This window comes from Phycodurus eques, chromosome 2 (genome assembly GCF_024500275.1).
Source record: "Phycodurus eques isolate BA_2022a chromosome 2, UOR_Pequ_1.1, whole genome shotgun sequence".
NCBI classification, from domain to species: Eukaryota; Metazoa; Chordata; class Actinopteri; order Syngnathiformes; family Syngnathidae; genus Phycodurus; species Phycodurus eques.
In genome coordinates, this window is record NC_084526.1 from 4,731,518 (window position 1) to 4,744,677 (window position 13,160).

At 40.1% G+C, this 13,160-nt stretch overlaps 1 protein-coding gene across 10 annotated transcripts in view; it reads left to right on the forward strand.

Annotated features, from left to right (window-relative positions):
• LOC133395517 (aggrecan core protein-like) overlaps window positions 1-13,160 on the forward strand; it is a 50,658-nt gene that overhangs the window by 23,696 nt on the left and 13,802 nt on the right. For 6 of the 10 annotated variants that reach the window (XM_061664490.1, XM_061664516.1, XM_061664543.1 and 3 more), the window contains exons 1-12: window positions 2,961-3,104; window positions 4,921-5,010; window positions 5,110-5,201; window positions 5,410-5,701; window positions 6,141-6,315; window positions 6,393-6,520; window positions 6,641-6,934; window positions 10,823-11,125; window positions 11,275-11,449; window positions 11,522-11,649; window positions 12,671-12,961; window positions 13,048-13,137. In XM_061664490.1, the coding sequence (XP_061520474.1) occupies window positions 4,923-5,010; window positions 5,110-5,201; window positions 5,410-5,701; window positions 6,141-6,315; window positions 6,393-6,520; window positions 6,641-6,934; window positions 10,823-11,125; window positions 11,275-11,449; window positions 11,522-11,649; window positions 12,671-12,961; window positions 13,048-13,137 (2,056 nt within the window). In that variant the 5' untranslated portion in view covers window positions 2,961-3,104; window positions 4,921-4,922. Of the gene's footprint in view, window positions 1-2,885; window positions 2,940-2,960; window positions 3,105-4,920; window positions 5,011-5,109; window positions 5,202-5,409; window positions 5,702-6,140; window positions 6,316-6,392; window positions 6,521-6,640; window positions 6,935-10,822; window positions 11,126-11,274; window positions 11,450-11,521; window positions 11,650-12,670; window positions 12,962-13,047; window positions 13,138-13,160 lie in introns of those variants that run through there. The other 4 variants (XM_061664499.1, XM_061664508.1, XM_061664525.1 and 1 more) reach the window with 4 other exon arrangements.

The window sequence follows — 13,160 nt, forward strand, 5'->3', positions numbered from 1 at the left end:
GATGAAGTGGCTGGGGAGAGGGAAGTCTGGGCATCCCTGCTAAAGCTACTGCCCCCATGACCTGACCACTGATAAGCGGTAGAAAATGGATGGATGGATAAGCCAGGCCTCAAGGTCTTTGATGGTATTCTGGATGGTAGGGGCAGAAGAAAAGAGCAACCTGTTCACTACTCTCCCCCTCTTGAGCACTAGAGACCTACATTTTGCTGGCTTAGAGCTTATCCTAGCCCAAGCGATAAGCTTCTCTAGTCCTTGCATTATCCACCTGCTGCCCAGGACAGATGTGGTGGTGACTGTCAGATATATTGTAAGGATTGCTTGACAAGCTACCAAAGAGCTTTAGTTGTGAGATTACAAAAGAGAGCAAAATGTAAACATGCCGTGACCTATACATCAGTGTCAGGTAGTGTCTGTCAACCATACGGACAAAACCTTTTTTAGAGAGCGATGGTATGTATCACAACATTGGTACAGTGGAGTTTAGATTAGGGTATGTCATCAATCATTGCCAGCTGGGGGCCTGTGAAGCCCTTTGAAACACTTTTGTGATTTAGGGCTATACATAGGCAGGCAATAGTCTGGTTACCAGTGGGCATCGCCTTTTATAAACTCATAGAGAAAATGTTATTTGCTATGACATAGGTTAAAGAAAATCCACAGCTGTATTAATTTTTGTATTCATTTTTGTGTTCACTGAAAAAAAGTCATGATTGGGAAATAAACCTCGAGCAAATGACATTCCCACAAGACATAAAATGAAAGTCATTAAGTCAAAAACAAGATGGTTTTTCTTTTTTAGATTTGAGAAACAAACATTCATTGGAGTCAGTATGACAGGTTACTGATTATTGATGACAAAAGCAAAAACAATTTAGCCATGGTTCCATCAACTGTGGCTAAAGACTTTACTCACTTTGGGTTACCTTTACCACCATACTTAATCTTCATGTACCAAGTAGAGTCATCCTGACATTTGAGACATTCATTAGTATAGTTCTATTAATTCCATTACATAATGCATTTATTTGAAGAACCATCCGTCTTATCATTATCGGTCTCAGCTTGATTAATTTAGCTGTTTTTCTGCATCAATTGTCTTTGTTTTCTCAGGGGTGCTTCAATGAATTGGATGACGGAAGATCAATAAAAATATTTGATTGAATTGACTAAATGAATAAACTGAAATGAATATTGCTAATATAATAATGCTACAAAAACAAGGTTCAGTACAAAGTCTTGTGTCCAAAGTGTTATGGGGCACTTGTTCCTTGTTCATCTTATGCTACTAGTACTGCCCCCTCTCTGCTCTAGTGAAGAGACAACACAACAACAGTTCATATACAGTTTAGACCACGAGAAAAAAATTCCACTGCTTTTAAAAACTTTTCACCTCAGACCTTTTGAACACACTTCTTCCAGCAGTGGAGAGCAAGAAACACTTTTGGGTGTAGAAAGTTAATGGGAAATTCTTGCTGAACAAACAGGACAACAAACACTTGCATAAAAGTGAGTTTAAGGTTCCTCAGCAGTTTTACAGTGGATCAAATATAAGAAGAACACAAACTCCATACAAAAATGCCACAGCTGAGATTTGAACTCTGATCCCAACCCAAGCCTTCTCACTAATGTACCACTGCATGAGGTTTTCTATAATAACGACAAAGATAAAATGAATGTGTAACATACTAAGGCGACACGTGAATGTGTGTATTATGCTCTTTGTAGAAAGAGAGCACTACAGTCATTGTGCTACACCCAAATTTGACTCCAACAACATTTTACCAGTGTGAATACCTTCCTGCACACTTCTGAAAGAGCAGCATTGTCTCATTTGTTTCTTGTGAGGAGAGTGAGAGAACCTAGGGGAGGGGTAGGATACACTCAGACATTTAGGAGACCTGTAATTCCCAAATGTTGAAGTAGGGCACATGTGCTGCCTGTTTTTATATGTAGATATTTTTGGGCATGGTAAAATCAAGGTATCTTTAGTTCATCTCAAGGTGTAGTATGTACACTATATTTTGTTAAAAACTTGAATCCTAAATGAAGAAAATGTGTTGTTTTATTTGAAGATGCAGTATTCATCTCAAATTTCTGGACTCTACAAACCTCTGAAGATTAATATTTTAATTTTCAGAAGTGATGCAGCTCACAATCTTAACCTTTCTTTGATATATCTCTATATTTACCTGAAAGACAAGCATCATAATGGCCTAGGACCATTTCAATGCGAGTACACTCTGTCTGACCAATATAATGCTGAAAAATCTAAATCAGTACTTTTGAAGGTACCACTTGACGAACAAAACACAATTAAAACATTAATTTTTTTTTGTTTTTGTTTGTTTTTTGCAATTGTTACACAGTGACAATAATCCTCACACAAACACAACTGTTTCACAATTAGTCACCAAATTGTTTAAAATTAAGCATTTATTTTTTTATTTCCATCAACCCAAATAAAACTACATACAGTGCTTGACAAATTTAGTAGACCACTATCCAATATAATGTTTATGCCACAGGTGCTCTAAATGAACAATATTGGTAATTACCAAAATCATCTGTAATGGCTAACACAGGCTACACCAGTATGCAGAAGCTCTTTAGCGCAAATTATATTTTAAATGCTGGAATTGTTATTGTTATAACATATTTGATTGTTAGCCAGAAGAACCTAAATTGGTACATAAATACTTCCTGGCAAAAATAAAAATATTTTTTATCTTAATTTTATGATCCCCTTTTTTTATACTTTAACTTAATCAAAGAACAAAATGTGTTTCTCATTTGGAAAGGATGTGCAAGCCCCTTTTCTGAGTCCATTTCCTGGGCAGCCTGAGACATATCCAGCAGCAGTTTGCTTTTATTTTGAAAGCAGTAACTGTGTCTCCTGGCATTTCTGTATGAGGACTACAATGACTGTGGCTCCCGCTGAGGTTTGACAGCCACCGGTTTTATTTCCTCTAGACATACTCAAGCATCCTGACAGGGCTGTTTGCTAACAGGGATATTCTTACTAACAAAGCTGCAAGACTATTGGGGCAAAGACACATCACTGAGGAAAAGTCTGACTTAGAGCTGAGAACATTTTTCTTCAACAGGTCTGTCATTCTTCCCCTTCATGAGTTGTGTTTTTGTTATATTATTTCATGGATAAATGTGGATACAATGAAAGGACTTGGACACATTCAGTTGCCTTTTCTGATTTTTTAATTATCATCGTTACTATTTTGCAAATAAACACTCTGATAAAAGATGTTAATTTTTGTCTCATTCAAAGATGGAAAACAAGTAGACAGTGTCCCTCATAGGATTAATAAAAACCAAAAAAATCTCTCCAGCTCAATAAAATATTTTTGCAACTAACTGTATATACGGCACGGTGACCGACTGGTTAGAGTGTCTGCCTCACAGTTCTGAGGACCAGGGTTCAATACCCGGCCCCGCCTGTGTGGAGTTTGCATGTTCTCCCCGTGCCTGCGTGGGTTTTCTCCGGGCACTCCGGTTTCCTCCCACATCCCAAAAACATGCGTGATAGGTTAATTGACGACTCTAATTTGCCCGTAGGTGTGAATGTGAGTGTGAATGGTTGTTTGTTTGTATGTGCCCTGCGATTGGCTGGAAACCAGTTCAGGGTGTACCCCACCTCCTACCCGATGATAGCTGGGATAGGCTCCAGCACACCCGCGACCCTAGTGAGGAGAAGCGGCTCAGAAAATGGATGGATAACAGTATATATAATACACACTGGTCAACGAAAAATATATTCAATATGTTACCCAAATATCGCATTCAGCAGAGTTAAATGAATTTAAAAACATACAACATAATGTGATTGTTGGAGATTATGCCAATGTTGTACAGTATACCATTCTTTATATTGTTTATGCATGTAAAAGTCTTGTCATCATTTTATTTCCAGTCACACTTGTGATTATTATTAATGGAAGGAAATTTGAAACTGCTTTTATTGTAGACAGTACTGCAGAATGCTACAGTATATAACATGTGGTTACGTACCCAAAGTGTATCATGTAGTAAGAACATTTTGGAGGTCAAAGAAAAAGTTTCCATCTTTTGCCAACAACTCCTTCCAATATGTCTCATACTTTTTCAAGTCTCCTGCCTGAATGTCACCAGTGTTGTAAAGGGATGGAAAGGACTGATTTTGTTTACATAAGTCCTGATGTCATCAAACTCCAATAATTCAGACTTCAGGGAGAACAAATCAAGTTTTATGGGCCCAGTCTCTCTGGGAGTGGACTTCGCCACAGAATATGAATGAGGCCAGTGTGAAGTGAGCCACCAGTACAGCCCACAACCAAGTCAGTAGTGAATGACGTGCCAATTAGACCAAAGACCTCATCTCACTCTCTGTCCTGAACAGACACTTCCTCCAGGTTATAAACAAGTTTTTGAGGGACCCTCTATATGTCTGACTTTAGCTCAAACATAAACAGTTAAATAAAAAACCCTGGGTCACATCCAGGTCACATCATGTTGCTGTCATATAAACAATCAAGGTTAAAGATAAATGGAATTGCTTTTCAGTTGCCTCCTGAATAAGTACAGAATATAAAACAGCGATTTGATATATTTTCAAATTCTTCCAATAAATCTCTAAATTACAGGATCCATGTGATGTTTTCATGCATATACACTGAACAAAAATATAAACGCAACACTTTTGCTTTTGCTCCCAATATTCGTGAGCTGGACTCCAAGATCTAAAACATTTTCTCCATACACAAAAGGCTATTTCCCTCAAATATTGTTCAGAAATCTGTATAAATCTGTGTTAGTGAGCATTTCTCCTTTGTCGAAATATACATTATATACAGTACAGTAAACCAAGTAGATTTTTGTTTTCTGTGTGCACGTCACATTGAATTCAAACATTTTCTTCTCCCTTTTCAGATATGATCAGGTGGCCTATTCATCTTTGTGTTTGTCTAAATGTCATCTCAGCCTCTTTTGATTACATGTATGATGACAACTCTTTCGTTGGTAAGAAAAACTACTGCAATTTGGAAACTTCTTAAACTTAATTTACTTTCATTGAAATTGTAATTGTGGAGTATATTTAGTACTCCATCGTATTAACAGACCCAGTACATGTGCTCAATGTGAGCATACCTCTACAAGACCCACAGCGGCCACTACTTGGGGGCACATTAGTACTTCCATGCTACTTTGAGGTGCGTGTGTTTTTGAGGCAAGTTTAAAACTAATGTAGATATAAAATAGTCTCTTTTTTCCCCGATTATTTTCCCTAAAAAGATCTTCATGTTAACCACTAAGATTACTTGTATTATTTTCCTTTGCTAGGATTTAAATCCTGTACACACTTAATTTGAGGCATTTTTTAAAATCAAAGTCCAATGTATTTTTCTCTTTTTGATATAGGACCACACTCTTCCAGACCCAGGAGCACGCAACATCGCTCCTCTTTCTCATCGGATCAAATGGAGCCTCATTACCAAAGACAAGGTCTCAACTATTTTAGTTGCCTTGGAGGGAGAAGTACGCATCAGCGAAGGTTACCTGGACAGGGTTCATCTGGTGGGCTACCCTTTGACCCCGACAGATGCAAGTATCAAGATATCTGAGCTCAGGTCCAGTGAATCTGGAGTCTACCGATGCGAGGTTCAACATGGTATTGAGAACAATCATGTGGATGTACATGTGAAGGTTCAAGGTACGTAAAACGGGAAAAGTGTGTTTATGCCAGTTTTTCAACAGGCTTTGATAGAAAATCCAATCTTTTTTTGCCCTAAAGCTTACAGTCTGCTGAAGTGATCACATGCCTCTTCCCACTTTGAAATACTTCCTCAGTCAAGTAGTCCTGAGAACAGCCTGGGAATGAAGCAAAATCATATTCATGTTTGCAATCAGGCTGGTATTTTCTTATGCAGATGTTCATATTTATAAATGTTTTTAATCACAAGCAAATTGAATTGCTGTACAAAAGACAGGCCACCTTGCTGTCAACTAGAGGTCACTGAGGTCTGACAAAATGTAATGCTCAGTATATTAGTTGAAAAAGTCAGTGTAAAATATCAGTTGTTAATAGAAATGGTCAATATGTTATATTCAAATTTTTTATGAAGGTTTAAAAATATTTTTTGTCACTCCAGGTATTGTTTTCCACTACCGGCCTATTATTGGTCGCTATATGATGACCTTTGAAAAGGCGAAAGATGCGTGCACTCTGAATAGTGCAGTCATGGCTTCACCTGCACAACTCCAAGCAGCTTTTGATGATGGATACCACCAGTGTGATGCTGGCTGGCTTTCTGATCAGACAGTGAGGTCAGTTTATTCTACAACCTAATATCTGATGACTGTAGCTTTCCTCTGTAATATTGTCTCATCTTGTCTTCAAATAGGTACCCAATTCATGATCCTCGTGTCAACTGTTATGGCGACAAAGAAAATGCACCCGGGGTACGCACATATGGAGTGAAACAGCTCAATGAGACTTATGACGTGTACTGCTTTGCTGAGAAAATGACAGGTTTGCATATCTTTTCAGGAGTACTGTATATTGCTCTTTGTCACACTTCCTAATTTTGTGTACTTTATATGCAAGTTCACTTCATTTGTTACTCTAATGAGTCTTTTCTGTGTTTTACAGGCAGAGTTTTCCACACTACATCAACAGAAAAGTTCACTTTCTCTGAGGCTGTACTGGCTTGTTCCACAAAGGGAGCCAAACTGGCCACTACAGGTCAGCTGTACTTGGCCTGGCAAGGTGGGATGGATGTCTGCAATGCTGGGTGGCTTGGTGACAGAAGCGTACGCTACCCCATTAACATCCGGCGGCCGCAGTGTGGAGGGGGACATCTGGGGGTGCAAATTGTTTACCTCCACATAAATCAAACAGGATATCCTCTTCTTGAGACTCACTATGATGCCTTCTGCTACACAGGTAACATCATTTACAGAAAGTTTGTTAAGTACTGCAGCAGCTTCATCAGAGAAGCATGTCAGTAGCAGTCTGGAGTTTTAACAATGATAAATGACACATTTAAACAGGAGCGTGCCCCTTGGTGGGGCAGGTACTCAAAGTTAATAGGGGGGCACAGGAACAAGAGTTTGAAATGCCTTAGCATTGCAGGCTATTCATGAAAACAGAATAAGAAAAGACACTTGCCTTAAGCACACCAGGAATTGCAGTTTCTAGCAGAGGTGCCCACCTTTGCTTAGTTGTTAATCGAATTGATAACAAACCCAAATCCAAATTAATATTTTGTGCACAAATTACACCTGTTTTGTGGTCATATATTAACATTGTGTGTGCATGTCACAACTATATTGTGACCAAAATAAAATTGCCATGCCTGGAGCTCTGTACATGTTAGTGGATTAATTCTCTAGAACTGTTTTGGTTTTCATGAAACAATTGAGAAATTTATTTTAGAAGGTGGTCCACCTCACATTCTCCATCCACGGCATTGCTTCTCTTCCCTCAATTACTTTCTAATTATATAGTTTTTGCTTTTTACTGTTTAAAGTTTGATACATAAATTAAGCACCTTCTGCAGGACAGTAAATAGAATATCTCAACAATACATTAATAACACTCCTGATCTCCACTGAATTTACCAAACCATTATTATAAAAGGAAAATACATTAATGAAATTTAGCACAACTTATCTTGAGTTAAAATACAATGAAGTTAAATCTCACCTTGCCACATAATTAACTGTCCAATGATGACAAAAGATGGAAAGGAAGGAAAAGGAATTGAACCACATTTTAAAACCAAATTAAGCTTTCAAATCTGCAGAATATTAGTAATATTTGACTACTTCCTGATTTTCTTAGCCCCTTTGTCCATCCATCAATTTTCTGTACCGCTTTATCCTCACAAGGGTCGCGGGCGTGCTGGAGCCTATCCCAGCTATCTTCAGGCGAGGGGCGGGATACACCCTGAACTGGTCACCAGCCAATTCCAGGGCACATATAAACAAACAACCATTTGCGCACACATTCACACCTATGGCCAATTTAGAGTCTTCAATCAACCTACCATGCATGTTTTTGGGATGTGGGAGGAAACCGGATTACCCGGAGAAAAGATTTGATCGGTCTGATTGTTCGTGTGTGAGCCATGGCATAAGGTGCATCCAAGCGAAGCTCGGAAATGCGTGCCATGGCATGTTAAAAAGGGTTTTAATAGTTAAAATTATGTTTGTATGAGAGAGGTGCAGAAGGGGAAATATTCAGTGATGCCTTGCTTTCAGAATCAGAATCAGAATCAGAATCATCTTTATTTGCCAAGTATGTCCAAAACACACAAGGAATTGGTCTTCGGTAGTTGGAGCCGCTCTAGTACAACAAACAGTCAATTTACAGAACACTTTGGGGACATAAAGACATTGACAAAAAACAATTGTGCAAAAAGATGCAGAGTCCTGTAGCACTTAAAGCAGTTCGAACGACTAATATTGCAATAGTCCGGTGCAATGACCATTGTGCAAAGGGCGCTGAGACTTCAAGGAGTGTATGCGGTTTAAAGTGACGAGTAGTGCGATCATCTGGGACAATGTTGGTTGTGCAAATGTTACAGATACTCCTCAATCAGTATGCAAATGGAGCAGATGCTACTCTGGCATGAGTGGCCAGTATATGCAAATAGTGCAGCATGGCGAGACAACTACAGTGAGTGCACAAGTAATACATAATTGGCCCCACAGAAATGTGACAACGAACTCAAGTCAAAAAATTGCCAGCTTGTTGTAATGGAATTATAGGTTAGGTGTTTAAGAAGTTGATCGCAAGAGGGAAGAAGCTGTTGGAATGTCTACTAGTTCTAGTTTGCGTTGATCGGTAGCGCCTACCTGAGGGAAGGAGCTGGAAGAGCTGGTGACCGGGGTGCAGACGGTCCGAGAGGATTTTGCACGCCCTTGTCTTAGTTCTGGCAGCGTGCAAGTCCTCAATGGTGGGTAGGGGGGTACCGACAATCCTTTCAGCAGTTTTGATTGTCCGTTGCAGTCGGAGTTTGTCCTTTTTTGTAGCAGCACCAAACCAGACTGTGATGGAAGAACACAGGACCGATTCGATGACCGCTGTGTAGAACTGTCTCAGCAGCTCCGGTGGCAGGCCATGCTTTCTCAGAAGCCGCAGGAAGTACATCCTCTGCTGGGCCTTTTTGAGGACGGAGTTGATGTTGTTCGCCCACTTCAGGTCCTGAGAGATTGTAATTCCCAGGAACTTGAAGGTCTCGACGGTTGACACAAGGCAGCTGGACAACGTGAGGGGCAGCTGTGGCGAAGGATGCCTCCTGAAGTCCACGATCATCTCTACCGTCTTGAGCGTGTTCAGCTCCAGGTTGTGTCGCCCGCACCACAGCTCCAGCCGCTCCGCTTCCTGTCGATATGCAGACTCGTCACCGTCCTTGATGAGGCCGATGACAGTGGTGTCATCTGCAAACTTCAGGAGCTTGACAGTCGGGTTCGCTGAGGTGCAGTCGTTCGTGTAGAGAGAGAAGAGCAGCGGAGAGAGGACACAACCTTGGGGCGCCCCAGTGCTGATGCTGCCCGTCAGAAAGCTGTAAATCCACTGGCAGATGGCAGGTGAGAAGCTGAGCTGGAGAAGCTTGGTTGAAAGGAGTTCAGGGATGATGGTGTTGAACGCTGAGCTGAAGTCCACGAACAGGATCCTCGCGTAGGTCCCTGCACTGTCGAGGTGTTCTAGGATGAAGTGCAGTCCCATGTTGACTGCATCATCCGCAGACCTGTTCGCTTGGTAGGCAAACTGCAGGGGGTCCAGCAGGGGACCTGTGACACTCTTGAGGTGGTCCAGCACGAGACGTTCAAAGGACTTCATGACCACAGATGTCAAAGCGACAGGCCTGTAGTCATTCAGACTAGAGATTGCAGGTTTCTTGGGGACTGGAACGATGGTGGAGCGTTTGAAGCAGGATGGAACTTCGCACATTTCCAAAGATCTGTTAAAGATCTGAGTGAAGACTGGAGCGAGCTGGTCCGCGCAGACTTTGAGGCAGGATGGGAACACATGGTCCGGTCCTGTTGCTTTGTTAATCTTCTGTTGTTTGAAGATGCGTCTCACATCCTGTTCATGTTCATTGAAACCTTTGTAACTTTTACAGCAGCTGAAATACGTATTTAACATGTCACCCTTTTTCTTATTAAATATATTTTCAAAGGTGCTATTGACATAAAAATTTCACCAGATGTTGGGAACCACCCAAATAATCCATACATACAAAGAAAGTAGAAGAAATAACCTCAGAAATTAAGTTGTGTGTAATAATGTGAAATGACGCAGGGAAAAAGTATTGAACATGCCAACTGGTATTTATTTAATAATTTGTACAAAAGCCTTAGTTTGCAATGACAGCTTCAAGACGCCTCCTGTATGGATGGACTCGTTGGTTGCATTGCTCTGGTGTGATTTTGGCCCATTCCTCCACGCAAGCAGTCTTCAAATCTTGAACGTTCCTTGGGCTTCTTTTATGGACCTTGAGTTTCAGTTCTTTCCATAGATTTTCAATAGGATTCAAGTCAGGTGATTGGCTGGGCCATTCTAACATCTTTTTTTTCTTTTTCTTTTGAACTAATTGAGAGTTTCCTTGGCAATGTGTTTTGGATCATTATGGTCATCTCTAATGATGTGGAAATTCTATCATTTATAAGAAATAAAACAGACATTGGTCAAAACATTTAGTAGCTTGTTCTGTACAATTATTATTTTATTAGCACAGTGTATTATATTTTGTTTACCACCTGCAGTTGAATTTTTATTGCTAGGTATTTGCATTTAATAAACTCAGTCATATATCACCCTCAGAATTCCCTGATGATGAAGGTTCTGGCATAATAGTGGAAGGAAGCAGTGTATTGAGTGTTACCCCAGTGACGGAGAGCCAAGAGATTTTCTTTGGGAAGGAAACAACCGAGAGTGAGGTAGCTGGTGAGGTGGAGACCCAGCAACTGACCATCGTCGACTTCACCTATACACTGAGACCCACTGAATTACCGCTGCCTCAGCCTCCTAACGTCACAGACGTGCCCGCAGAAATAATAGAGCAGGTCACTTTGCAGTCCAGCCTAGACAGGGAGCCGGGCAAAGTGGTCGTGATACCTCCAACTGGTTAGTGAGTTATATTTTGACATTATGATGTATACTATGGTAACTCACATCAAACCGAATGGTTAGGATGTGGTAGGATGCTCCTATCCTTGTTAACAATCATTTCACAAATTCATTGTCATATTCAATATTGTTGTTTTTGCAAAAAGGTGTGGTCTTTCATTACCGCTCACGGTCCGGCCACTATGCCTTCACCTTTACTGATGCTCAGTTGGCCTGTCAGAGTGTTGGTGCATCCATTGCTACCCCTGAGCAGCTTCAGGCGGCATATGAAACTGGCTATCACCAGTGTGATGCAGGATGGCTGATGGACCAGACAGTCAGGTATTTTTGACACCAACCTGTATTTTCAGAGACATTCAAAATATTTTTGAAATCACTTATGGTTGATTTTAGGTACCCCATTGTTGCACCTTGGCAAAAGTGTGCTGGAGATTTAGGAGATCAACCTGGTGTTCGGTCCTATGGTCTCAGGCCAGCAGATGAACAGTATGATGCTTACTGCTACATCGATGGACTTAAAGGTAAGGAAAGATTTCCGGCGTTGTATAACAGCCATTGTTAGGAAAATACATTGTGCAAGATTTTTACATCAGACACTTGTGAATATATTTAATGTACAGACCTTTTTACTTGATTTAAAACAGCAACAATGAATATACGGATAAGAAGAGCTGCTTTATACCAGCTTGAGGTGAAGGTCAGAATTCAGGAGTGTCAACACAAAACAGTACATTATAAAATACAGGAGTGAACTACATTAAATCCATAAAATTATATCTAGTCGTTAACAGTTAATGATTACAAGGCAGGTAGGAATCATTTTTAACTTCATATGACAAAATTGTTTTCAGATTAACTGGTGGTTTTTTTCCATTGCTGAACAGCTTTAAAAGAAATGGTAGATTGACCCAAGAGCTGAGCCGGGTTTTGAGACGATGCCAATTTGTTTCTAAAGTAATCTAAGGGGTTTTAAGACCATCTTACTTTCAAGAGACGAAAACGATATATTATTGAGAGTTATATTATGAGAAAATCATTTCTTATGTCTTATGTAATGACCAAGTCATACAGATAGAACTGTATGATAACAAACCTTCATACTTTCTAGTTGTGTGCATAGCTGATTATTATTAGTACTTTATAGCAGCAGCCATAACAAAAATGTTTAGTCCACAGCATAGAAAAAGTGTGTAAAGCATGCAGATTTAGACTCCATGATTAGAAAAGTGCCAAGAATTGATATTTGCCTTTTAACCTGAATGATTGTCTAGGAAAGTGGGAAAAATATCACAACTGTTTTCTTTCTTACAATTTATTGTCCACAACCATTTTTTTTCTGTAGTTCAAGCGAAATCAAAGACGAGTCACTTCTATTGTTCCAGGCAGTTGGTGTTTGCTGTCAAAGCATTATAATGCAGTACAGTGAAACTTTTTCCTTGCATTTTCCTTGCATGTAGTGTATGGCACACTGATAATATGTTTATTTGGTGTAAAATGTTTCCACTTCTTCAACATCCTCTAATGTTCTCAATTGCTTCTCAGGTCAGGTTTTCCATCTGGGTTCTGATGATGGTTTCACTTATGATGAGGCGGCTACTCGCTGTCTAGAGCGGAATGCCACCCTGGCCTCCACAGGAGAGCTTCACGCAGCCTGGAAACAGGGTTTTGACAAGTGCCGTGCTGGCTGGCTCAGTGATCAAAGTGTCCGTTATCCCATCAGTAACCCTCGTGCTGAGTGTGGAGCAGGAAAGTCAGGAGTACACACTTTTTACAACCCTCCCAACCATAGTGGCCCTGACATTCATGACAGATTTGATGCATATTGTTTCAGAGGTAGATACTCACTATCACATCATACTGTATTTGTGTTAATTTATTTCATAATGCGTTAACATTTGACATCTGACATCTTTTTACAGCTGACATTTTATTAATTGCAAATGAAACTGGACTGAACATCACAGATATCCTTCTCAACATTGCATCCATCACAGAATTAGTGAGATTTGGTAGGCACCATTTAAATCATGAT